The sequence below is a fragment of the Chanodichthys erythropterus genome, chromosome 8 (assembly GCF_024489055.1).
Source record: "Chanodichthys erythropterus isolate Z2021 chromosome 8, ASM2448905v1, whole genome shotgun sequence".
Taxonomy (NCBI): Eukaryota; Metazoa; Chordata; class Actinopteri; order Cypriniformes; family Xenocyprididae; genus Chanodichthys; species Chanodichthys erythropterus.
In genome coordinates this window covers 4,735,550-4,759,883 of record NC_090228.1, presented here as the reverse complement: position 1 = coordinate 4,759,883, position 24,334 = coordinate 4,735,550, and the positions used below count along the sequence as shown (strand labels likewise).

General features: G+C 38.0%; 1 protein-coding gene across 1 annotated transcript in view; it reads right to left on the bottom strand.

The window, feature by feature from the left end:
* Nucleotides 1-19,304, bottom strand: part of ptprz1b (protein tyrosine phosphatase receptor type Z1b) — a 39,213-nt gene extending 19,909 nt beyond the window's left edge. Inside the window, exons 1-8 of the mRNA XM_067391880.1 lie at nt 19,268-19,304; nt 15,969-16,034; nt 8,805-8,984; nt 8,165-8,316; nt 6,061-6,156; nt 5,883-5,949; nt 5,639-5,796; nt 219-369 (exon numbers count right to left, since the gene is read on the bottom strand). Coding sequence (XP_067247981.1) covers nt 219-369; nt 5,639-5,796; nt 5,883-5,949; nt 6,061-6,156; nt 8,165-8,316; nt 8,805-8,984; nt 15,969-16,034; nt 19,268-19,304 — 907 coding nt within the window. The remainder of the gene's footprint in view (nt 1-218; nt 370-5,638; nt 5,797-5,882; nt 5,950-6,060; nt 6,157-8,164; nt 8,317-8,804; nt 8,985-15,968; nt 16,035-19,267) is intronic.
* Nucleotides 19,305-24,334: the final 5,030 nt, after the last annotated feature.

The window sequence follows — 24,334 nt, the reverse complement described above, 5'->3', positions numbered from 1 at the left end:
CGTTACGCGTGCGTGTCCACGGTCAGGAGAAGGAGGTTATTCAATTCAATTTTCAATTCACATTTGTATAGCGCTTTTTATGTATGCGAACACTCAACTTGACCTTGAGAGGTGATCTCTCACTCCTCTCTGGTCCTTATTTTATATGTATCATGGGCACATCCTTGTTTCTGAGTGTCTTTGTTAGGCTGTGCTGTGTGAGTGTGTAGTATGCATACTGGGTGCAGGGACTTCCTCTGTGCCTGTGTAGGATGAAAACACTTGTCCCATGAACTGCTGTTGTTGTTCTCTGTAGTTATTTTGCAGGTAGTCGGTCAACATGACGTATCCGGCCTGCTGTATCGTCATCACCTCACAGAACACCTCCAGCTACAAAAACGCATTAATAATGAGACGATAATGAGACAAGATTACAAGATTACAGTTAATAATAATAGTAATTCTGTCATGCCAGTACATACACAACACGCTGCTGTGAGCAAGTAAGACATGTACAATTTAGCGTACATGAATTACCCATAGCAGATCTATACAGGTGGAGCTGGGGAAGGTGGAGGGTTTCTGAAAGCCTGTTGCAACTGCTACAGAAAATGCTGACCAGTATTTGAAAGTTGAGCAGCGAGCTCATTGGCTACTGATACAACAGGAACCAATCAGCTGTGCCCTACAGAGAATGATGTGATTGCAAGCAGATTGAGTTAAAGCGGAACTCAGTAAGATTCGCGAAGCTCCCCCAACAGGTTCCTTCAGTGAATCACACGTGCAGCTCTGGACTACAAGGACTACAACGCTCACCAGCGCAGTTGTTTTGTAAATACAGTACAAGAAATCTCGATGGAGGTGGGTAATTTTCAAAATAAAGTCATAATATATACATTGTTTTTGAATTACCGTAAAGCATTTTGTCACTCTCGCATGAACATGAGGCCAGATTGTGTTGCTGTTTTTTGGCGTAGACGTGCCAGAGGGGGTTAGTGCACGCCTCAAACACACCACTACAAGTCAATTAACCATCGTAAGGACTTAGAAAACTATTTATGAAGGTAAAAAAAGTTACTTTTGCTTTAAAGGGATAGTTCACCCCAAAATGAAAATCTTTTACTCACCCCTTCAGTTTTTCCAAACTAGGGTTGTGACGGTGAGGAAATTTTCCCATTGATTCATCGACGTGTGACAACACCGGTAATAAAGGTATCACTGGGATGAGGGGGTTCCCTCTTTTGCACCTCGCTTTAAATCACTTATTCGAAAGTGAAAGTAAAATGCACACGGCTGCACAGGCATTCATAACTATGAATTTCAATTAATGAAGTCCATAGGAACGAACATGCCTGTGCGGCCGTGCAATTTTTACTTTTGCTTTCGAATAAGTGCCAAATCGGGGGCGGCAATTGCTTGAATGGTGGGTTCATTATTTTTCTTAATGAAAAACACAGTAACTAGAAAAAACAGGTTCCCTGTTATCACTGGGTTTAAATCGAAAACATTGCAAAAATCCAATCTTCCGCCATCGTCTTGTCAGTCAGCTTCCCACTCATGATAAATGAAATCTGACTCCTGCTGGTGATCTGTGCTATGACTCTTGTTCGCTTCACATTGAGCAGTTTTTAATTGTAGTGTCTGTTCCCTTTCATGGGAACTGTCGATGCTACGTCATATGACTGTCGTAAATACCTATGTCATTCCTATGGACTTCATTAATTGCAATCCATAGTTATGAATGCCTGTGCAGCCGTGTGCATGTTACTTTCACTTTCGAATTAGTGATTTAAAGTGAGATGCAAAAGAGGGAACCCCCCCATCCCAGTGATACTTTTATTACCGGTGTTGTCACACGTCGATGAACCAGTGGGAAAATTTCCTCACCGTCACAACCCTAGTTTGGAAAAACTGAAGGGGTGAGTAAAAGATTTTCATTTTGGGGTGAACTATCCCTTTAAAACAGAAGTAACTTTTTTTACCTTCATAAATAGTTTTCTAAGTCCTTACGATGGTTAATTGACTTGTAGTGGTGTGTTTGAGGCGTGCACTAACCCCCTCTGGCCATCTACGCCAATTCAAATTTGTTAATTCAAAAACAATGTATATATTATGACTTTATTTCGAAAATTACCCACCTCCATCGAGATTTCTTGTACTGTACTTACAAAACAACTGCGCTGGTGAGCGTTGTAGTCGTTGTAGTCCAGAGCTGCACTTGGAGTATTTACGACAGTTTGACGTAGAGTCTCATTCCCTTATTCAGGGAACCAGGGTTACACAAGTAACCAGAGACGTTTTCTGACTGAACTAAATGATTTTTATTACTATAACAAATCAAAACGACGGTGGGGGTGGTGCGACAGTGGGCACGTGACAACACCGGTAACACCGTCAACACCAACTATCGCAGCAAGCCTATTCCAAACCTGTATAAGTTTCTTTCTTCTGCTGAACACAAAAGAAGATGTTTTGAAGAATGCTGGTAACCAGATAGTCACTGACTTTCATAGTAGGAAAAAATAGTATGGAAGTCAATGGCTACTGTCAACTGTCTGGTTACCAACATTCTTCAAAACATCTTCTTTTGTGTTCAAGAGAAGAAAGAAACACATACAGGTTTGGAACAACTTGAGGGTGAGTAAATGATGAAAGAATTTTCATTTTTGGGTGAACTAACCCTTTAAGAACCTATCAGCCTGTGTAAACTATAGTTTCATGACAGAATTTTATATTATTAATAATAATAATTTATAAAATATAGCTGCAAGCAGCAATTATGGGGCCAAGCACAAAAACGGCACAAGAAACCAGCCAACACGGCTGGGAGCATCAGACCAACTGCAACAGTGAACAATTAAAGACGTATTAAGATCATTTTAGGCATAAGATCTGAAAAATTATCAAAAATGAGGATTTACTGGTTCATAACTTTCGACCAATAGGTGGCGCTGTGTCCAAATTGTTGTGGTATGGTCAGAGTGAGGTGACAATGACACTTCCAAAGTTTGGTGTCAATATGTCAAAGCACTGAAGAGATACAGCTTCAAGAGTCATTTTTGAATCATGCCTCAAATTCTTTGCTCTGGTATACAAAAACGGTTTGACATATGGACTTGAAATCCATAACTTTTTGTCGGCATGGTCTGAAGATGACACGGTTCAATTTTGGTGAAAATCGGAGCAACGGTCTAGGAGGAGTTCGAAAAAGTAGGTTTTTAAAGAAAAACAATATGGCGGACAGGACGTTTAGCTGACTATGGCAAATTTGATATCTATGTTCTCAGCATAACCCAAGGAATCTACAGAGACCAGTTTCATTACAATTGGTTAATATAGACAAAAGTTATTAGCATTTTTGTAAATTTTGTTATAACTTTTGACCACGAGGTGGCGCTGGTCCGAAACTTCTCAGGCTCCTTCAGGGCATTGTCCTGATGACCCATACCAAATTTATGAATTTTGGTCAAACTCATCAGAAGTTATGAGCAAAATAACAATTTTTCATATCTCCACTCCAGTAGGTGGCGCTGCACCGAAACACTGTATAATGCCTCAGGTCATGCTTGTGATGACATGTACCAAGTTTGGTCTAAATATGTCAAAGCATTGTAGAGATACAGCTTCAAGGGTAATTTTTGCATCATGCCTCAAATTCTTTGCTCCAGTATACGAAAACGGTTTGACTTATCGACTTGAAATCCATAACTTTTTGTCGGCATGGTCTGAAGATGACACAGTTCAATTTTGGTGAAAATTGGAGCAACGGTCTAGGAGGAGTTCGAAAAAGTAGGTTTTTGAAGAAAAACAATATGGCGGACAGGAAGTTTAGCTGACTATAGCAAATGTGATATCTATGTTCTCAGCATGACCCAAGGAATCTACTGAGACCAGTTTCATTACAATTGGTGAATACAGTCAAAAGTTATTAGCATTTTTGTAAATTTTGTTATACCTTTTGACCACAAGGTGGCGCTGTGCCGAAACTTCTCAGGCTCCTTCAGGGCATTGTGCTGATGACCCATACCAAGTTTTGTAAAGATACGTTAATGCGTTCGTAAAATACAGCATTTTAGCACAAAATTCAAAATGGCCGACGGCCAAAATGGCCGATATGGGAAAATTGGATATCATTCGACTCGGCATGATTCCCCGAATCCAACGAGACCAAATTTATGATTTTTGGACAAACCCATCAGAAGTTATAAGCAAAAATACCCATTTTTCATATCTCCGCACCAGTGGGTGGCGCTGCGCCGAAACACTGCATGGTACCTCAGGTCATGCTTGTGATGACATGTACCAAGTTTGGTCTGAATACGATAAAGCGTTGCGGAGATACAGCCTTACTTCTGTTTTCGCAAGCACTATGTACAATTCGTTCGTGAGTTTTTCGAAAACGGTTTGAGGAATCAACTTGAATTCCACAACTTTTTGTCAGCATGGTGTGAAGATGATCTGATTCAATTTTCATGAAAATCGGAGTAACGGCCTAGGAGGAGTTCGAAAAAGTAAGTTTTTCAGAAAATTCAAAATGGCAGGAAAATTTTCATGACGGAAAATGACGTCATAGGGTGCGATCGATTCGTCTTGACCCAAGGAATCAGAGGAAAAAAGAGTTTTGTTTCTAGCCCTTACGGTTCAAAAGTTATTAACATAAACATAAGTGCACCTTTGGACAGCTGGTGGCGCTAGAGGGATTGAGTTAGAGACTCCAAATTGGCTATGGTCATAGATCAGACTGTCCTCTAACTGTGTGCCAAATTTCATAACTTTCCCGCAAGTGGTTCTATGGGTTGCCATAGACTTCAAGAGCGGAAGAAGAAGAAGAAGAATAATAGTAATAAAAAAAAAAAAAAAAAAAAAAGAACGCCAACAATAACAATAGGTGCCTCCGCACCTTCGGTGCTTGGCCCCTAATTACAAAAAAAAGTTAATTTGTTTAAATTGGAATCATCAAATAAATGAGTGTGAATAGCTTTATATGCATGAGTGAATTTATGCAAATGCTGAACCAGTGCTAAACTGTACTTTAGTGTGTCTGTGTTTCGCCACATCAAATTTTCATGCTCAAGAAACAGGCTGTGCTTAAAGTGGATCAGGCATGAGGGCAAAGAAAAAATAGCTACACAACCACATGACAAAAAAAACCCTCCTCGCATCTTAAAACTGAGCTTTAAAGTGCATCTGGATAAGAGGGGCAAAGTTGTGTCCCCGCCACAGAAGGCTTATCTCTGATCCACACGTCAGGCGGCGGCCAGCTGAAATATTAATGCGCACGCCTCCGTTTGCTCAAGAATAGCTTAAAGGGGCTGTCAGGGATGTATTCACCATGCTCCATTTTTAGGAGAGGGGTTTTTCTCTCTCTCTCTCACACACACACACACACACACATGTTTGGTTTTCATGTTTTATGGGGACATTTCATAGACCAAAAGATGTCCGCACAAGGACAAGGATTTCAGATATTGGCACCTTTGTTGGGACATTTTGTCCCTATAATGTAGGGATTACCTAAACCAAACACAAACACACACACACACAAGAGCCAGTGGCTGCAATAGTGAAGCATCTCAATAGCCTGATCTTCAAGACTCTTCTGACTTTACTGTGCAAAATTATGTGTTGCACAGAAAATAATGTGAGTAGATGTCCTGACCTGGGTTTCTGAGATGGCCACTGTGTTTTTAAACACAATCCACTCCACGTTCTCCGAGCAGGGCGGCGAGGTGAGGGAGCCGTTGTACGTGAAGTATTTTTCGGTGGACTGTGGAAGCAGAGCCAGCAGAGAAAAGGCTTCCAGAGGGCTGCTTTTACCTTAATGTCAAATAGAAGCATGTCCATGTGTTACTGCAATTATGCAGATGAACAATGAAAATTATATGTGAAAAACAAGGATGTACCAAATCGGCTCACGCTGTTCACCCCTTCAATGATGGCCACATAATCCTGGTTGTCTTCAAAACTGGCCTAAGGTATAGACCGAACTCATTATGACCGAACCATGCAATGGTGATGTTATATGAGTTAATATACAGATGTGTAAAAGCGTGTGTGATGTTCACAGGATGAAAATATCACCTCAAAAAGGACAGCCACAGCAGTTATCTTTCCTCCACTACTTATCGCCTCGTCTATGGATTCAAACTCCTCCTCATCAAAACAGTATATCTGCATCTGAGAGAGAGACAGAGAGACAAACTCACTTCCATATATTTCATTAACAAAGTCAACATGAATTCACATTTATTATGGTATGATTCATTTTATACCATGCTAATAGTATATGTGCACACACACATTTATTTATTTATTATTATTATTTTTTTAATTAATTTATTTATTTATTTATTTATTCATTCAATGAAAAATGAATTTTATATATAAGAGTTCATTTGCAAAAACCGATAAACGCCATTTTTTAAAAAAATGAACTAAGTGTTGTGCATTATTCTTCATATATAGCACGTTCTGTACCCTAAATCCATTTTATCAGAAGAGCCGGTTTTGCCTACTTTCAGGCATCGCAAGTTCACGTTTTACAGCAGAAGCCGACAAGCGCCCTTGTTTGTGTACAGACAGAAACCGATAAGTCCGTTTTAGCGAATCAGCGCGCAGTATTCAGGTCAGGTGACAAGGCTTCTAGTCACTTCAAAAAGACGCGCTAGCTGAGGGAAGTTTTATCAAAGCTCACTAAAAGTGATCGAGGATTTATGATTTCGACTCCTGTAAGTCCTTGTACACCATACACGACTTACATGCTGAAAAATTGGTTGTCCTTTTGCTTGTGTGTGTGTGTGTGTGTGTGTGTGTGTGTGTGCGCGCGCGCGCGCGCACGCACGTGCGTGTGTGGATGAGTGCGTGTGTGTGTGTGTTTGAGAGAGAGAGCGTGCGTGTGTGAGTGTCTGTGTGTGCCGATCTGTGTGTGTGTGTGTGTGCGCGTGGGTGTGTGTGTGTGTGTGTGTGTGTGTGCGCGTGGGTGGGTGGGTGGGTGTGTGTGTGTGTGTGTGTGAGCGTGGGTGTGTGGGTGGGTGTGTGTGTGTGTGTGTGTGTGTGTGTGTGTGTGTGTGTGTGTGTGCGTGTGCGTGTGCGCGTGGGTGGGTGGGTGTGTGTGTGTGTGTGTGTGTGTGTGTGTGTGCGCGTGGGTGGGTGGGTGGTTGTGTGCGTTTGTGTGCACATGTGTGTTTGAGAGTGTTTTAAATGCAATTACTTGTTTTGTTTAACTATGAAACATGAAATGTGGAGTTATCTGCTTTTGCCAAAAAACGACTGTTGGAGTTATCTGCTTTTGCTAAAAAACAAAGTTTTAATATATATATAAAACATACTTTCAATGAATTTTAATTTTTTAATTTACCTGTATTTTTTGGAGTTATAATTACTTAATCAAAACAGCCCAACTGCAGTTTGATTGTTATAACTTGGAATGCACAATAAAAAAAAACATGATTTGTGAGAATTCATAAAAATGGAGTTATCTGTTTTTGCAAATAAACTCTTTATATATATATATATATATATATATATATATATATATATTCAGTGGGAAATATCATAGGAAGAATGTAACAGAAATGTAATAGAATTTAATGCTAGAATTCTTGTTTTTATTTATTCAGATTGTTTTTACTCCAAATATAATGTGAGACTAATGCATTCATTATGAATATTCTTATAATTTTGGTGCGCGTCAATCAATTTCCAAATAAATAAATAAATATATATAAATATAGCATAAAAGTATATGAAATGCAAACACAAGTATTTTGTATATATATATATATATATATATATATATATATATATATATATATTTCATTAGGGGTGGGAGAAACAATATATATTTGTATTTTATTTCTTTTTATTACTTTTTGATATTTATTAATTTGGAATTTGATGGACGCAAACCAAAAAAAACATAAGAATATTCATAATGAATGCATGATAAGTCTCACACATTATATATGTAGTAAAAACAAAAGAAACTGACATAAAAAATAAAACATAAACTTCCGGCATTAAATTCTATTAATTTTCTATTACATTCTTCCTACAATATTTCCCACTGAATATCGTTTCAACCATGAATATCTCATATTATGGAAGAAATCAGTTCAGATCCATGTTATCTTCAACCTTACAGAGAACATGATTCGCAGTGATTTATTCGTGTGGTGAACTTTACCTCCAGGGGGAACCTGTTGCCGTTCAGGCTGTGTTCAGAGCCGTCTGCAGTGGCGTTACACCGGCCCCAATGGAACACGATCCTGCCCACTTTAAACCTGGATCTGAGCCCACCTCCACTTATGAAGTACTGACCGTTCAGACTGATTACCACTGAGAAACATGATACACACACACACACACACACACACACTCAGTGACCGTGTGACGAGTCCGTACATGAGCCATATGAAATTGTGTTCTTCATTCAGCATTCCTAATTGCTCATACTTCAGCTTTCATCTCTTCACCTTAATAAAAGATTCATTTTAAGCTTTGCCTTTTGTGCTGGAATAATCTCATTCTCACAGTGTCACATCAGAACAAAAGATTCAGTGCAAGCTTTTCTTCTGTGCTCCTGTAAAAGCACAGACCATCTAAAGACAACCAGCTGCCATGTAAGAGAAAGAAATATGATTGTCATTTCAGTAGATTTTATTCTTCAGCAGCTCCATTAGTCTGCCAGCGATTAATCTCAGGTTGTAATTGCATTCATCTGAGTGCTGTTTAAATGTGTTTTAACCCTGATTCATCACAAATGAACAAACTACACAATGTTTTCTATCAGCTCCTGGACGTGGGTCTTTGTAAACACCACAGACCTGTTTTGCCATCATTGGTGATGGTGGTGGAGTCGTCGGTGGGCTGTTCCCAGTTCTCCAGCTGCAGGTTCTGGTACTGCATCCTAACCTGAGTGAACTCCTCACTGATGTCAATGGGAGACTGTCTGGCATTGCCGCAGACTGGATATTTCTTTACCCAATGCTTCTGGTTTAGGGTCCCTGTGAAGAGTAATGGTGTGACAAATGAACAAGGGAATAATCTTGCAGCAAATCAGATTTGTTGAATTTAAGATTTGTTGTCTTAGTGTGTTCACACTTGGTTTAAAAAAAAAAAAAAAAAAAAAAAAATCATTTAGTCTGGTCTGCTTAGCATTAACATGGTCATTTTTAACACCAAATCTAAAGATTCCAAACCTAAAGGCATAGTGATACGTTCACAACCTGATTGTTACGGCTTTTCTTGAAGAAACTTCCCGAATATCCAAAATAATGCTGTGTTCTGGGCTAAATGCGCTCATTGTATGTATGTAAAAAGCTTATAAAATGTCACAACAGTCACAACAGCAGCAGAAATCCCTCCGTCACACACAAACGAAGATCTGCTGCGAGGACACGCGTTTCTGATGCCTGTAACGAACTGTGATGCGCAACATCACGACTATGACAAGAAAAAAAACAGGTATGCTTGAGCACCTTTTTAGGGTTGCATCTTCTGACATCATATCCTGTTTTTGGTTCCTTTATATACAAAGATATTCTATATAGTCTCTCAGTTAATGAGATCATAATGTCTTGTATAATACAAGAACTGCTAAAAATGAGAAACAAAAGCAGTTTTACGAATGGAAAGAGGAGCAACTATCCACTCAAGCAGAACGCTCAAATAATAGAACAAAAAAAAAATGGATTATGTGGATAATCTACAACAGTTAAACATGTCAGCTGTGTGGACACAAACTCTGGATTGATAATATTAATTTCTCGATTTTCTGTATGATATGGTTTCGTAAATCTAAAATCTTTTAGTTGTTTTCATATATATTTTTTTCAGATATCTTTTCATATATACACATGAAATGTAAACTAATATATATATTATATTATATTATATTATATTATATTATATTATATTATATTATATTATATTATATTATATTATATATATTTGGGTCATTGATGAATAAGGTCTTTGTTTTTTTATTATTATTAAGTCCTTTGGACAAAAAAAAAAAAAAAAAAAAAAAAAAAAGGCCTGCCACGACACTGACCCATATATAAACTTAAAAAAAAAAAACAAACAAAAAAACTCAAAAATATTTCCAAATATTTGTATATTTATATGTTTTTATTTTTTTTAAAAAAGTGTTATCAATGAGATTATGTGGGTTTTATAATCAATTAACACTGCTTTTGTCATTTTTTTTACAAGATGGACAAAATTTGTCACCAAAAAAGTCATTTGGTTTAACCAAATTTTCGGTTTTACCGAATGACTGATATGAACAGGCTGATATCTAGCTAGCTAGCAAAAGGACAATCAAACATTTTATATTTAGTACAAGTTTTTAAAATATTACAACATTTTCCATGTTTGAATGAATGTACTGAATGACCTGATGTTTCGGGACATGCTTATGAGCAAGTGAAAACATGGCTTTTTCAAATAGTTAAGAGAGAGTTAATTACTTTCCTTAATGACAGTGTGGTTGTTTTCAGGTGTCTGAATGATGTCACATCCTGTCACATGATATTGGCCGCATGGCTTGATCCAAAATGGTCCCTTTATATTGGTTATTCCAAATGACATCAATGAAATTAATTTTTCCAGACAGTCTTTCTCACAACAAAGCAATGACTTCTACACATAATTTAAAACCATTTTGCACTATGTTGATATATGATGTTATAAAATCATGCCAGGATAAAAATATACACATTTATTACAGTTTAAGATATTTTAATCACAAATGAAATGGCTGAATTGGCCTTTGGACGGTTAAACCGAATGACCTTTTGACACTTCAAAATCTTTAAAATATGAAGCAAAATATAATTAAAACCTTTTGGATTCGATAAAACAGATCTAGTTGTTCTACCTTACATATTTTGGATGTCATATCTTTGTTTTTTATTATTCTTAAGGCCTCTGGACAAAAAAAAAAAAAAAAAATGACCTGCCACGTCATTGACTCATATATAAACTTAAAAATAAGTTTCTCCATATAGTTTCTCAGTTAATATGTGATCATAACTGCATGTACAATAATTATACGAGAAGAAACAAAATATTGGCTGAAGTAGTTTTAGATAAAATATAGCATGTCACAAGGCAAAGCATGGAAAATGCATTATTCTGCATTATCGTCCTTATAAAGAGTCTAAAAGTTCTATTTAATATCTTATTATTTATTAGATGTAGCTTATTAAAGCATATGCCAAAGCTGTGGCCTAGTGTATTTTCTAACACAATGTGGGTCAAATTTGTGTTTCAGCATTTTCCAGATCCTCTTCTGAGTATAATTTCCTCCTCTCTGTTGTAAACTATAAATAAAAGGCCAAAAATGTAAAATAATGGCATATGGCAGCACATGGTATGGCATATGAGAAGTCAGTGCTGATCAGAGCAAAATAATGCCACTTGCAGTGGTGTTGAACACATATACTGCACGCTATGATATATCACACTGACTTCACCAGATGATAAACTCACAGAGCAGATGGCAATGGGTCACACATCAATGAACAAGCGCAAGCAATAAACCGCACACACACAAACATAAACACAGCTGATTAAAATTGTCCCCAAGGACGCCTCTTTAACTACATGATGAAACGTAAGATCTGAATTAGCAGCTCTGATGTTCCCCGGCAGGACAATTAGCGTTTTACAGCGATTTCACTTTCACCTCCCAAGCTGGGCGTTAATTCTTCACCCTCAGAAGCTACAACATAATTAATAGGTCTCTAAAAGACTATAAAGGATTAGGCTGTGAGGACACCAGAACCACATCCTCGAGGTGCTTAATATCGACTTGCGAGACAAACATCCGCCATTAGCCTGATTGATGGCGTCCACATTCAACAGGGAAACAGCGTCTGCTGGCAAGGTGAACTACGAGTCTGTCAGGGTACAGCGGTGCCGCATCTGGCCCGGCAGACACACACATACGCGGCGTCGTGGATACGCTGTAATCAAAGAGAATGGCTGCTGCTATGGTAACCGGTGGTCTGCGGATGTGGCATAAATGCAGAGCCTGAAGTAATTTAAAGGATTCTGAGACCTCTGGGCTTCTCTGACATTTTGAATATTTCTATTTTTCTAACACTAAGGTCTGGTTGCTCGTGACTGAAAGCCGCAATAACAGGTAGGATGCGCTTTGGCCTTTGAAGCAATCCGCCGATTTATGGCGCATGGGAATGAATGTGGGAACGATCGCATACGGGAACGGTTATCGTGGAATCCTCCCCCTCCATAATGACACCCTGATCTGTACCGACATTCAGTCTGATTACACCAACCAATTATCCACAACAGTTTCCTCTCAAATTCCACTAAGGAAGGTCGGCAGAGGGGAGAGAAGTGGAACACACAACCCGTGTGAATGTCTGTGAACCCACTACGAATTAAAAAAAGGGCAGCTGTCCTCAAAATGGTAAACAACTGAATAATACAATATAATTATTTATAATATTCATATTGTATAATTATAAGTAATATTAATATCAAATAATATTAATCAAGTAATATTAATATAAAATCATTTTAATGTAAATTCTTAATATATATTAAAGAATACAAATTAACACAAAAAATACATAAAACATACTTAAATATATATTTATAGCCTATTTAATATAAATATATATTTAAGTTAAAATAATAACAAAAAAGGACAATTTAAACTTTTCTTAAAATACTCATATATATGAATATTAAATATTTTTTAATTATATTTAATTTAAAATATTTAATTTTACTTTTAAATATTACATTTTAATTTATATATTTAAATAATAAAAATATTATAAAAATATTTATATATTCTTAAAAAAGCTAAAATAATTCCAAGAACTTTTATTAATTATAACAACTCTTTAATTATAACACACAACATTTGTTTATTGGAATCTCTAAATATATTAATAGTAAATATATTTGTTTACATCTAGATTTAATATAAACCAAATTATATATGTAATTTTAAGATATATATATTAAAAAACTTAAAATTACATAGAATTTATTTTATATTAAATCTAGATGTAAACAAAATCATATATTTAATATTAATATATTTCAATAAATGTTGCTAATTACATTTAAAGTGTATATATATATATATATATATATATTTTATAAAATATTAAATATATGACATGACAAATCAAATTTGCCTTGATTGTTTGACATATAAGAGGTCTTTGAACCATTAAAACATCCTGCAAGTTTCAAAGCATTTATTTAATCAAGCTCCAAAAAGTGGCATTTTGATATTGCAGGATCTGTGACATCATACAGGTAAATACATTTGCATATGAGTGCCTCCGAGGAACACATCGACAAATAGTTATACATCATCACACCAAAGGCCCCGCCCACTGGCATTCAGTCACTTAATGGCTGACATTTGCTTACACTGGATGTGAGTGTCAAAATCAAACAGAACCCATTATAATCACTGATGCTGTCTACACTGGATATAGTGTACAGTTCAGTTTCTAACATACTCCCAACATGCTTGAGTCTGCTGACAACAGGAAAAATGGAAGAGTGAAAGAACGTTCATGTTGCCACCTCCAGTTTAAACAGCTCATTTGCGTCACTGTACAGACTTCAGAAGGATCCCAGAGCCGAGAACAAGTGGATGGTTTACTTTAATGGTGTCCTAGATCACATCAGAGGATTATATGTTTGTTCGGAGCATTTTATTTTGTAAATGAGGCACAATGGAGAGTTCGCAAAGAAACTTTTGGTGAAAAATGAAGCAGCCAACTGTATTGCAGCCCGCATCACAAACCTAATGCTTTGTTTGTAAATTACAGTTTAATATGGTCATCCTGTGAGGGTGACCAGTCTGACTGAATGTAGCTTGTGAGTGAGTAACTTGTAGTGTCGTTTCCATGACAACTAAGCTTGTGTACACCATAACACAAAGTCTCTTTTGCGATCGATCAATAATTTACACATCAACACTTGCTGTAGGAAACACATATGTTTTTGTACAACACATCCTCTGTGTGCTCCATGAATAAAACTGTGATCATGAGCTATAATAGCGAGGTGCTTATGAGGACGTAGGCGGGCGTCTCTAAACGCTCTATCCGCAGGTTATCAGAGCATGTAGATTAGAGGAAAAAGCCGCAGCCCCCGCAGCAGATGGAGATGGGAGAGGGACCGATGCCAGAGGCAGGAATCATAGGCGACCCCTGGGGTTCGGAAAACAGGGTCGACAGGGGACTGACATGCTACAATAACCAATGATCATGTGAGCAGATTCAAGAACTCTGTCCCAAAACCAAATCTTGCTGTTAAACAGTACTGCCTACATACACAGCTGCATCCTGAGTGAAATGAAACCTGATAAGAGACTGATTTGGAACGAACTAAATAAGAGATGAAATACTGGATATTCAGTATTTGCCTGTTTGTTTCCGTCGCTAAGCCAGGATTTGCTTTTCCCATTAAAATTTAAAAAACACATCATAAAAGGTATCTGGTCCATTGCATTGGCCTAAATGTTCCCACAGTAAAGGATGCTAATACGGATTAGAAGTGAAGAAAAGGCGAGAAAATAAAGTTTTAAAGTGCCTCCGTGAAAATAGACATTAGAAATTGCTCGTTTAATCATGACCAGATGGCAAGACCACGGTATCTGTTGACATAAATTCACAAATAGTGCATAATAATAATAATAAAAACAGACTTTCCCACATATCAGGAGGAAATCTGAAGTGTTAGAGTCACTGTGTGACTGTCAGCTGAAGTTCCAAGGGTCTATGAACAAATTAGCATTCAAGCTTGACAACTTTTGTTTGAGGAGAGAGGGGTTTTACGAGAAACAATTGGAGTTAAAACAGAAAAGTGTATCGTTCTCTTTCTCCACAGGTCTGTGCTGGGCCTCACAATCGTGCGTGTTCTTTCACATGTTAATTCATTTAGTTTCGACTCAGTGAACACACACACACACACACAGTCAGTATCCTACTCTACTTCAGTCATTTTCAGTCAAGATTTGTTCACTGAGGGTACATTTACACGACAAACTTTGTGTTCAGACGACAACATTGTCAAAACGATCCCCGTTCACATGGATCCGGAAAAACTACTAAAACGCTGCATTATGCTGCCAAGCCAGTAGATGGCGATGTCACTTTGTAAAGAATAATATGCAATGCACATGGCATCACTGTTTTCCCGAATTCGTGTTTTTGTAGTTTACACAGAGACTAGGGCTGCGCGATTAATCGCAAATAACACTAAATCGTGCTTAAACCCATCCGGCCTTGTCAGTGAAGCACGGCTCTGATCAGTAGTAAATGCTGCTCCATCTGAAATCATTGCGAGTTTGAGTCACTTATAATGTGCATTTGAAAAAGCAACACACGTCAAACATCTTTCCAAACATGAGAAGTATTTATGAACCTATTGTACAACAAAAGACAACATTTAATAACATGTTTTACCCCAAACTCACTTGATAATGTCAGTTGAGTGTTTGAAAACATCCTTCTGTGAGATGATGTGGCTTCTTACACAGAATAAGGCACACGACATGTTATTTCATAGTATTATTTACAGTGATATGTCGATTAGCATTGAAGCATAAATATTCCGTTCTGTTTTGCTACCATTTTCAAAGCGTCCTCTGGCCCGATTTAAAAGCCACAAGTCAATCCTGAATGTCACTTACTCTTTTTAAGGACTTTAGTATCTTAAAGTGTCTAAGACTTTCAGCTAATCTCCTGCACAGGCGGGTCAGTGGCAGTGTGTGCTGGTACCTCTCATTCAAAAGGTCGACTCACTGCCGTCTTTCTAATGGAGAACGGACATTGATCCGTCATTATTCACTTCCATCTACTGCTACTTTATCCCTATCTCTCACTCGAAGGAGAAAAGGTTTTTAAGGCTTTAAGCCAGTGGCATGCCACACTGAAGTCTGGTAAAAAGCACACAATAAGGGCATTTGTTCGTTGTCTACCCACCTGTGTAAGACCAGTCGACATCCTCGGTGAGTTTGCGCTGCCCTCTTAGGTACGGCGTGGCCAGATCTGCAATGGGAAAGATGAGGAGAGTTGGAGTCAATGCACCAGTAATTCAGAGGAGCACAAATGCATGAGGCGTAAAGCCTGTGTCCTGTACACTTACAGTCTTTAATTTCTCAGAAATCACAAAATAAAACATCTTTGGAATCAATAGTGTTTGTAATCCATTATACAAGTGCAAACTATTTTTTGGGTTTTGCCAATGCAGAAGTTGCCACCATCAGGCTAAGTTGCATGGTTGCTAGGGTGTTGCTAAGGTGTTGTAATTGGTGTAGTGCATTGCTATATAGTGAATTGCTTTGTGATTTCTAGGGTGTTGTGGATGTTTACTAGGGCATTGCTATGTGGTTGCTAAGGTGTTCTAAATGTCATATATAGTGCATTTTTATATGGTTGCTAGGGTGTTGCTATGTTGCTTCTAAGGTTTTCTAAGGGGTGTATATAGTGCATTGCTATATAGTGAATATTTACTAGGGCATTTATATATAGTCATATATAGTGCCTTGACATATATAGTGCCTTGCTATGTGGTTGCTAGGGTGTTGCTATGTTGTTGCTAAGGTGTTCTAAGTGGCATATATAGCGCATTACAATGTTGTTGCGTAGGTGTTCTAAGTGTTGTATATAGTGCATTGCTTTATGATTTCTAGGGTGTTGTGGATGTTTACTAGGGTGTTGCTATGTAGTCGCTAAGGTGTTCTAAGTGGCATATATAGTGCCTTGCTATGTGGTTGCTAGGGTGTTGCTATGTTGTTGCTAAGTGGCTTATATAGTGCATTGTTACGTGGTTGTTAGGGTGTTGCTATGTTGTTGCTAAGGTGTTCTAAGTGGTATATACAGTGCATTATTACATGGTTGTTAGGGAGTTGCCATGTTGTTGCTAAGGTGTTCTAAGTGGCATATATAGTGCATTGCTACATGGTTGCTAGGGTGTTGCTATGTTGCTGCTAAGGTATTCCAAGTGCTGTATATAGTGCATTGATATATATTACATGGCTTTGTGATTTCTAGAGTTTTGTGGATGTTTACTAGGGTGTTGCTCTGAAGTTGATAAGGTGTTCTAAGTGGCATATATAGTGCATTGCTATGTGGTTGCTAGGGCATTGATATTTGGTTGGTAAGATGTTCTAAATAGCATATGTGTTTGCTAGAGTTTTCTGGGTAGTTGCTAGGGTATTACAGTAGGTTATGCTTTTAAATTGAGGACATCAGACTCAAATGGCCTTTCCTATTTCACCGTCTCTCATTACTCTCTCCTGTGACTGTGGTGTAAATATCTCTAAATGAAAGTGTGATGAGGGAAAGGTCATTATTATAGAGCGGGTGATTGACATTACTGTCTGATGTGTGTGCTAGTTTAGGGTGTCACATGTATGTGTGTGCTAGAACACATGTGAGGCTATGAGGACACCTGCCCAGACACATCAAAAGACATATGTCACTGTGTACAAGGGAGAGTGGAGATGAAAGAACACATGACCTCATACACAGTTGTGTCCAGTTTGTAGCCCTAACCTCTAGTAAACAACTCCACATGCTCTGACAGTAAACAAAGGAATAGTTCACCCAAAATCGTAAAAAAAAAAGAAAAAAAAAGGCTACACTGAACACAAGTCCAAGTGTCAGTGTAAAATGCCCTTCCAGGGGATTCAGAGATGCTGAAAACTGATGAAGCATGTAAAAGTCAGTTAAAGAGCATTTTAGCATTTTAACAGTCTTACCCCCTGACCTGACTACTCTAACTCACCCTGCATGTAATACGGCCGGCCCTGCCGCAGCCATCCCTGCCTCCCAGAGCCCATGAACCGCTGCTACAATAGATCCTTTGAGGACTTTTGCCACAGAACAGACCATTATTACAAAGAAAAGCCAGACACAAGTTATGTTCACAAACATAAGCGCCTCTGCTGTCCATATAAGGGTCTTTCTTAGGAAATAGTAACTTTTAAAATATATATTTTTAGGCTGTCAAATTGATTAATCATGATTAAATCGCATCTAACATAAAAGTTTGTAAATATATATATATATATATATATATACATACATACACACACACACACACACACACACACACACACACAGGTACTGGTCATATAATTAGAATATCGTGAAAAAGTTAATTTTTTTATTGTAAATTATTTTTAAAAATGAAACTTTCATATATTCTAGATTCCCTACATGTAAAGTAAAACATTTCAAAAGTTTAGTTTTTTTTTTAATTTTGATGATTAGAGCGTACACCTCATGAAAGTCCAAAATCCAGTATCTGAAAATTTTAGAATATTTCCTAAGATCAATCAAAAAATGGATTTTCAAAACAGAAAAGTTCAAGTTCTTTAAGGCATGTTCATTTGTTCACTCAATACTTGGTCGGCAGCACATAATACAGCAAATGACTTGCTCCTAGCACAAATTACAGCATCAGTGAAGTGTGGCATGGAAGTGATCAGCCTGTGGCACTGCTGAGGCACTATTGAGCCTTCAGATCATCATCATATATTGTTGGATCGACTGTTTCTCATCTTTCTCTTGAAAATATCCCATAGATTCAGGGGTCAGGCATGTTGGCTGGCCAATAAAGCACAGTAATATCATGGTCAGCAAACCACTTGGAAGTGGTTTTTGCACTGTGGGCAGGTGCTAAAGTCCTGCTGGAAAAGGAAATCAGCATCTCCATAAAGCTTGTCAGCAGATGGAAGCATAAAGTGCTCCAAAAACACAATGGACCAACACCAGCAGACGTCACGGCCCCCCCAAATCATTACTGACTTCAAAAACTTCCCACTAGACTTCAAGCAGCTTGGATTCTGTGCCTATCCAGTCTTCCTTCAGACTCTGGGACCATGATTTCAACATGAAATGCAAAATTTACTTTTATCTGAAAAGAGGACTTTCGACCACTGTTCACTGTCCAGTTCTTTTTCTCCTTAGCCAAGGGAAGATGCTTCTGATGTTGTTTCTGTTTCAGAAGTGGCTTGGTAGTCCTTTTCCTGAAGATGTCTGAGTGTGGTGACTCTTGATGCGCTGACTCTGGCTTCATTTGACTCATTGTGAAGCTCTCCCAAGTGTCTGAATCGGCTTTACTTGACAGTATTCTCAAGCTTGCGGTCATCCCTGTTGCTTGTGGACCTTTGCCTACCCAATTTCTTCCTTCTAGTCAACTTTGCATTTAATATGCTTTGATACATCACTAGGTAAACAGCCGCTACATTCAGTAATGACCATCTGTGACTTACTCTCTTTGTGGAGGGTGGTCTCCTGGACCATTGCCATGTCAGCAGTCTTCCCCATTAGTATGGTTTCAAAGAACAAGAGATACCCGGAATTTATACTGTAGGGATGGTCATTTAATGAAACTCAACTGTAAATATTCTATTTTGAGATACTGGATTTTGGACTTTCATGAGCTGTACGCTCTAATCATCAAATTTTAAAAAAAAAAAAAAAAAAAAACTTTTGAAATGTTTTACCTTACATGTAGGGAATCTAGTATAAATGAAAGTTTCATTTTTTAAAATAATTTACAATAAAAAAAAATCACTTTTTCATGATATTCTAATTATAAGACCAGCACCTGTATATGCACACACACACACACACACACACACACACACACACACACACACACACACACACACACACACACACACACACACACACACACATTATTGTGGTAAAACATGGTAAAACACCCATTTGTTTAGGACATTTCTTTCTTAAAAACAGGCTTTGTGTTCGACGGTTCTGTGGAGTGAATCCCAGTTGGCAGGGCGATGAAACTGCGAGTGGAAAAAGCTCTTTTGCTCAGCTCGTCAAACAAAATCCAGGCCCGTTTCACAGTATCATACTCTGAGGAAGAGCAGCAACCTGCGCCTCACTAAAGCTCCAGAGATTCTCTGGCTCGGGTCCATTTCACAGGCACTGAAAGAAAAGCCTGGGGCAAATTAGATTAAAATTGCTCACAGTTTGATGTTAATGAGTCTATCGCCAATAAAACAAGCCCTTCATTGGACCCCTCTTAAATTTCACATCCTGCATTCTCAAAGGGGATTTTCTTCGATTTGACAGATAAACAAAATGATTAGATGTTTAGATATTTCAAAATGAGCAGCAGGAGTTTCAGCCTGTGTTCATGTCATCTGAATTACAATGATTATAAGAGTAACCCTTGGAAATTATTCATTTCTGACAACACTCAATGACAAAATAAATTTGTCTAAAAGCTCGTTCACACCAAGAATGATAAATATAAAGATAACTATAATGATAACTACATTAGCTTCCACACCAGCGAACAATATCATTCTTAATGGTTACATGTGTAGAAGTTGCTCCCTGTTATTTTAGTTGTTTTTATATGACATCACAAAGTGGGCAAAGTTTGATCTTTTATCAAAAATAAAAAAAAGTTTGCAACTTGTAATGAGTTTGACGTAGTTTTCCGTCCTCTGAAACTACCCAATTCTGGCATGAGCACAATTTAAGTGCAAAGTTTCTTGAATGAAAACTATCTGGCAGGCAGAAGTTGTTTACTACAGCCTGACTGCAGTCACACGGTCAAAGCCGTCGCACTCGGATGGTGTCTTTGACTGGGAAAGGCTCTCAGTATGCAGACGGTAACCATGTTTCCAGTACGACATAGGAAATGGATGGGGGAGGGATCGTACCATCCTCTGCCCTCTGTAAACGTCTCCAGAGTAATTCAAATAAATAAGAGGATTAGAAAAGTCTCGGGGAAGCCGGCCAGCACGTCATGTTTCTAACTCATGAACAAAAACATGGGGGCCTTAAATCCGAGTCCCCCTCCTCGCCGTGTCACTAAATAACTTCCGATGCGGAGTTCCCTCCCCTCCTCTTGATGAAACGCAGCCTGTGAACTGTTTTGTGTCCGTCGCTGCTCTCACATGATGGAGAACACCTGTTTGACATTGAGAGGGCGCACAGGGGAACGAAACTGTTAAAACGGACAGCTAATTGAATTATGACATGTGTTTCCAAGGGCTTGGATTATATTCGGATCCCAGAGTTCAAGGGTTGGAAAACGCCAGTTGGGAAATATTTAAAGAAAGTTTAAAACTTCACTATAATAGCAGCAACTTTAGGGCTGAAAATATGATGTCATGAAATATAATCCAAGATGAGAACGTAAAAATGTTAATTTTGTCATTATTTATACACTCTGACATTGTTCTAAACCTTTGTTTCTTCAGAGAAATACAAAAGAAGATATTTAGAAAAATTGTGTTGTTTTTTTTTCAGTGGGGTCCAAAACCCATGGAGCCCATAAAGGGACATGGGATATGAGATAATTAATATGTAGGGAGGTAAAAAAAAATTTTTTTTCAATGCTTTTGCGTTCCCTCGCAAATGTTTTGCGTTCCCCAAAGAAACACTGTATTCGCTGGTAAAACTTTTGCTTTCCCCTGAGAAACTTTATGTTAGCTCTCAAAGAACTTTTGCGAGTGAATGCAAAGTTTCTCAGGGGAATGAAAAACATTTCCAAGAGAATGCAAAAGCATTGGATTTTTCCTCCCATCCCATTTTTTCCCTTCACCATGTCCCCTTTAGGGGCTCCGTAAAAAACAAAACAGACCAAACTTTTTTTTTGAAAGCCATTGAAGTGTTTTTGTTTCATTTTGTTTTGTTTTGTTTTGTTTCATTTTTACAGACCCCCTAAAGGGATATGGTGAAGAAAAAAAATTAGATAGGAGGAAAAATATAAAATATATATATACAAACCCAATTCCAAAAAAGTTGGGACACTGTACAAATTGTGAATAAAAACAGAATGCAATGATGTGGAAGTTTCAAATTTCAATATTTTATTCAGAATACAACATAGATGACATATCAAATGTTTAAACTGAGAAAATGTATCATTTTAAGGGAAAAATAAGTTGATTTTAAATTTCATGGCATCAACATATCTCAAAAATGTTGGGACAAGGCCATGTTTACCACAGTATGGCATCCCCTCTTTTTATAACAGTCTGCAAACGTCTGGGGACTGAGGAGACAAGTTGCTCAAGTTTAGGAATAGGAATGTTGTCCCATTCTTGTCTAATACAGGCTTCTAGTTGCTCAACTGTCTTAGGTCTTCTTTGTCGCATCTTCCTCTTTATGATGCGCCAAATGTTTTCTATGGGTGAAAGATCTGGACTGCAGGCTGGCCATTTCAGCACCCGGATCCTTCTTCTACGCAGTCATGATGTTGTAATTGATGCGGTATGTGGTCTGGCATTGTCTTGTTGGAAAATGCAAGGTCTTCCCTGAAAGAGACGACGTCTGGATGGGAGCATATGTTGTTCTAGAACTTGGATATACATTTCAGCATTGATGGTGCCTTTCCAGATGTGTAAGCTGCCCATGCCACACGCACTCATGCAACCCCATCAGAGATGCAGGCTTCTGAACGGAGCGCTGATAACAACTTGGGTTGTCCTTGTCCTCTTTAGTCCGGATGACATGGTGTCCCAGTTTTCCAAAAAGGAATGATTCGTCTGACCACAGAACAGTTTTCCACTTTGCCAAAGTCCATTTTAAATGAGCCTTGGCCCAGAGAAAACGCCTGCGCTTCTGGATCATGTTTAGATATGGCTTCTTTTTTGACCTATAGATTTTTACCCGGCAACGGCGAATGGCACGGTGGATTGTGTTCACCGACAATGTTTTCTGGAAGTATTCCTGAGTCCATGGTGTGATTTCCATTACAGTAGCATTCCTGTATGTGATGCAGTGCCGTCTAAGGGCCCGAAGATCACGGGCATCCAGTATGGTTTTCCGCCCTTGACCCTTACGGACAGAGATTGTTCCAGATTCTCTGAATCTTTGGATTATGCACTGTAGATGAAGATAACTTCAAACTCTTTGCAATTTTTTTCTGAAAAACTCCTTTCTGATATTGCGCCACTATTTTTTGCCACAGCATTGGGAGAATTGGTGATCCTCTGTCCGTCTTGACTTCTGAGAGACACTGCCACTCTGAGAGGCTCTTTTTTAACCCCAAATCATATTGCCAATTGACCTAATAAGTTGCAAATTGGTCCTCCAGCTGTTCCTTATATCTACATTTAACTTTTCCAGCCTCTTATTGCTACCTGTCCCAATTTTTTTGGAATGTGTAGCTTTCATGAAATCCAAAATGAGCAAATATTTGGCATGACATTTCAAAATGTCTCACTTTCAACATCTGATATGTTATCTATATTCTATTGTGAATAAAATATAAGTTTATGAGATTTGTAAATTATTGCATTCCTTTTTTATGCACAATTTGTACAGTGTCCCAACATTTTTTTGGAATCGGGTTTGTATATCTTCTTATCAATCCCCGAATAGAATTTTTGACTGGATGGATATACACTGTAAAACACGATTTTTCGAAGTTGTACATAAAACAAAGATTATTGGAGTGAATTTCACAAGAAAATACTAGCCTTTCTAGTATAAAATCTGGTGCCATTTCTTTGCAATTACTTGTTACAATTAGGCAATTTCTGAATGAAAATAGTTTCAAAGCCAATTTTCAGTTTCATGCTTTAGAGATACGTCTATAGAGAGGGAATCCTCATACAGGGAAACATGTCTTGGTGCATGTGTGCAGCAGCCAGTGCCAGCTGTTGCTGCAGGGGTCAGAGGGAAAGTGACATGTGGTCTGCGTGAGAACGCAGTGACTGTAGCTGAAGGTAGTAATGCCAGTGAACAGCTGGGGGTTTATACCTTCCCTGACCCCCCGGTCCAGTTCTCATACTCTGCCCTGCCTCCAAGATTCACAGAAATGCTCAAATTCACTATTCCAACTCTGAATTTGCATTTATCACAGCATAGTTCTCATAAGATAAACTGTTGTCAGCTCCAGTGTTGGGGAAAGTAATGCATTACAATTTTGCGTTACTCCCTACAAAAAAGTAACTAATTGCATTACTTAGTTTCTTTTTATGGAAAGTTATGTGTTATTACTTTACTTTGCTACAAGTGACTTTAGACGTTTATCTAAAGTCATTTTTGCTCATTAGTATGGTTGAACTGGATCATTGAAGATCAGCAACAGACCAATGTTAATAAAGTGAGATTAAATACATAAAGTATATTTGGGTAATTTAGCATAATATAATATTGGGTAATATTCAGAGTTTGCATTTCACTGTTTTTATTCATTTTGAGGAATACTGAATATTGAAAAAGGGAGATGAGTTAATGCATGCTCACATTTAGTCTAGAACTACAATAACCATCATGTTTACACAGAGCACACAACGCTTACGATTTCTTTTAACATGGAAACTGGAGAGCTGTCAATAACA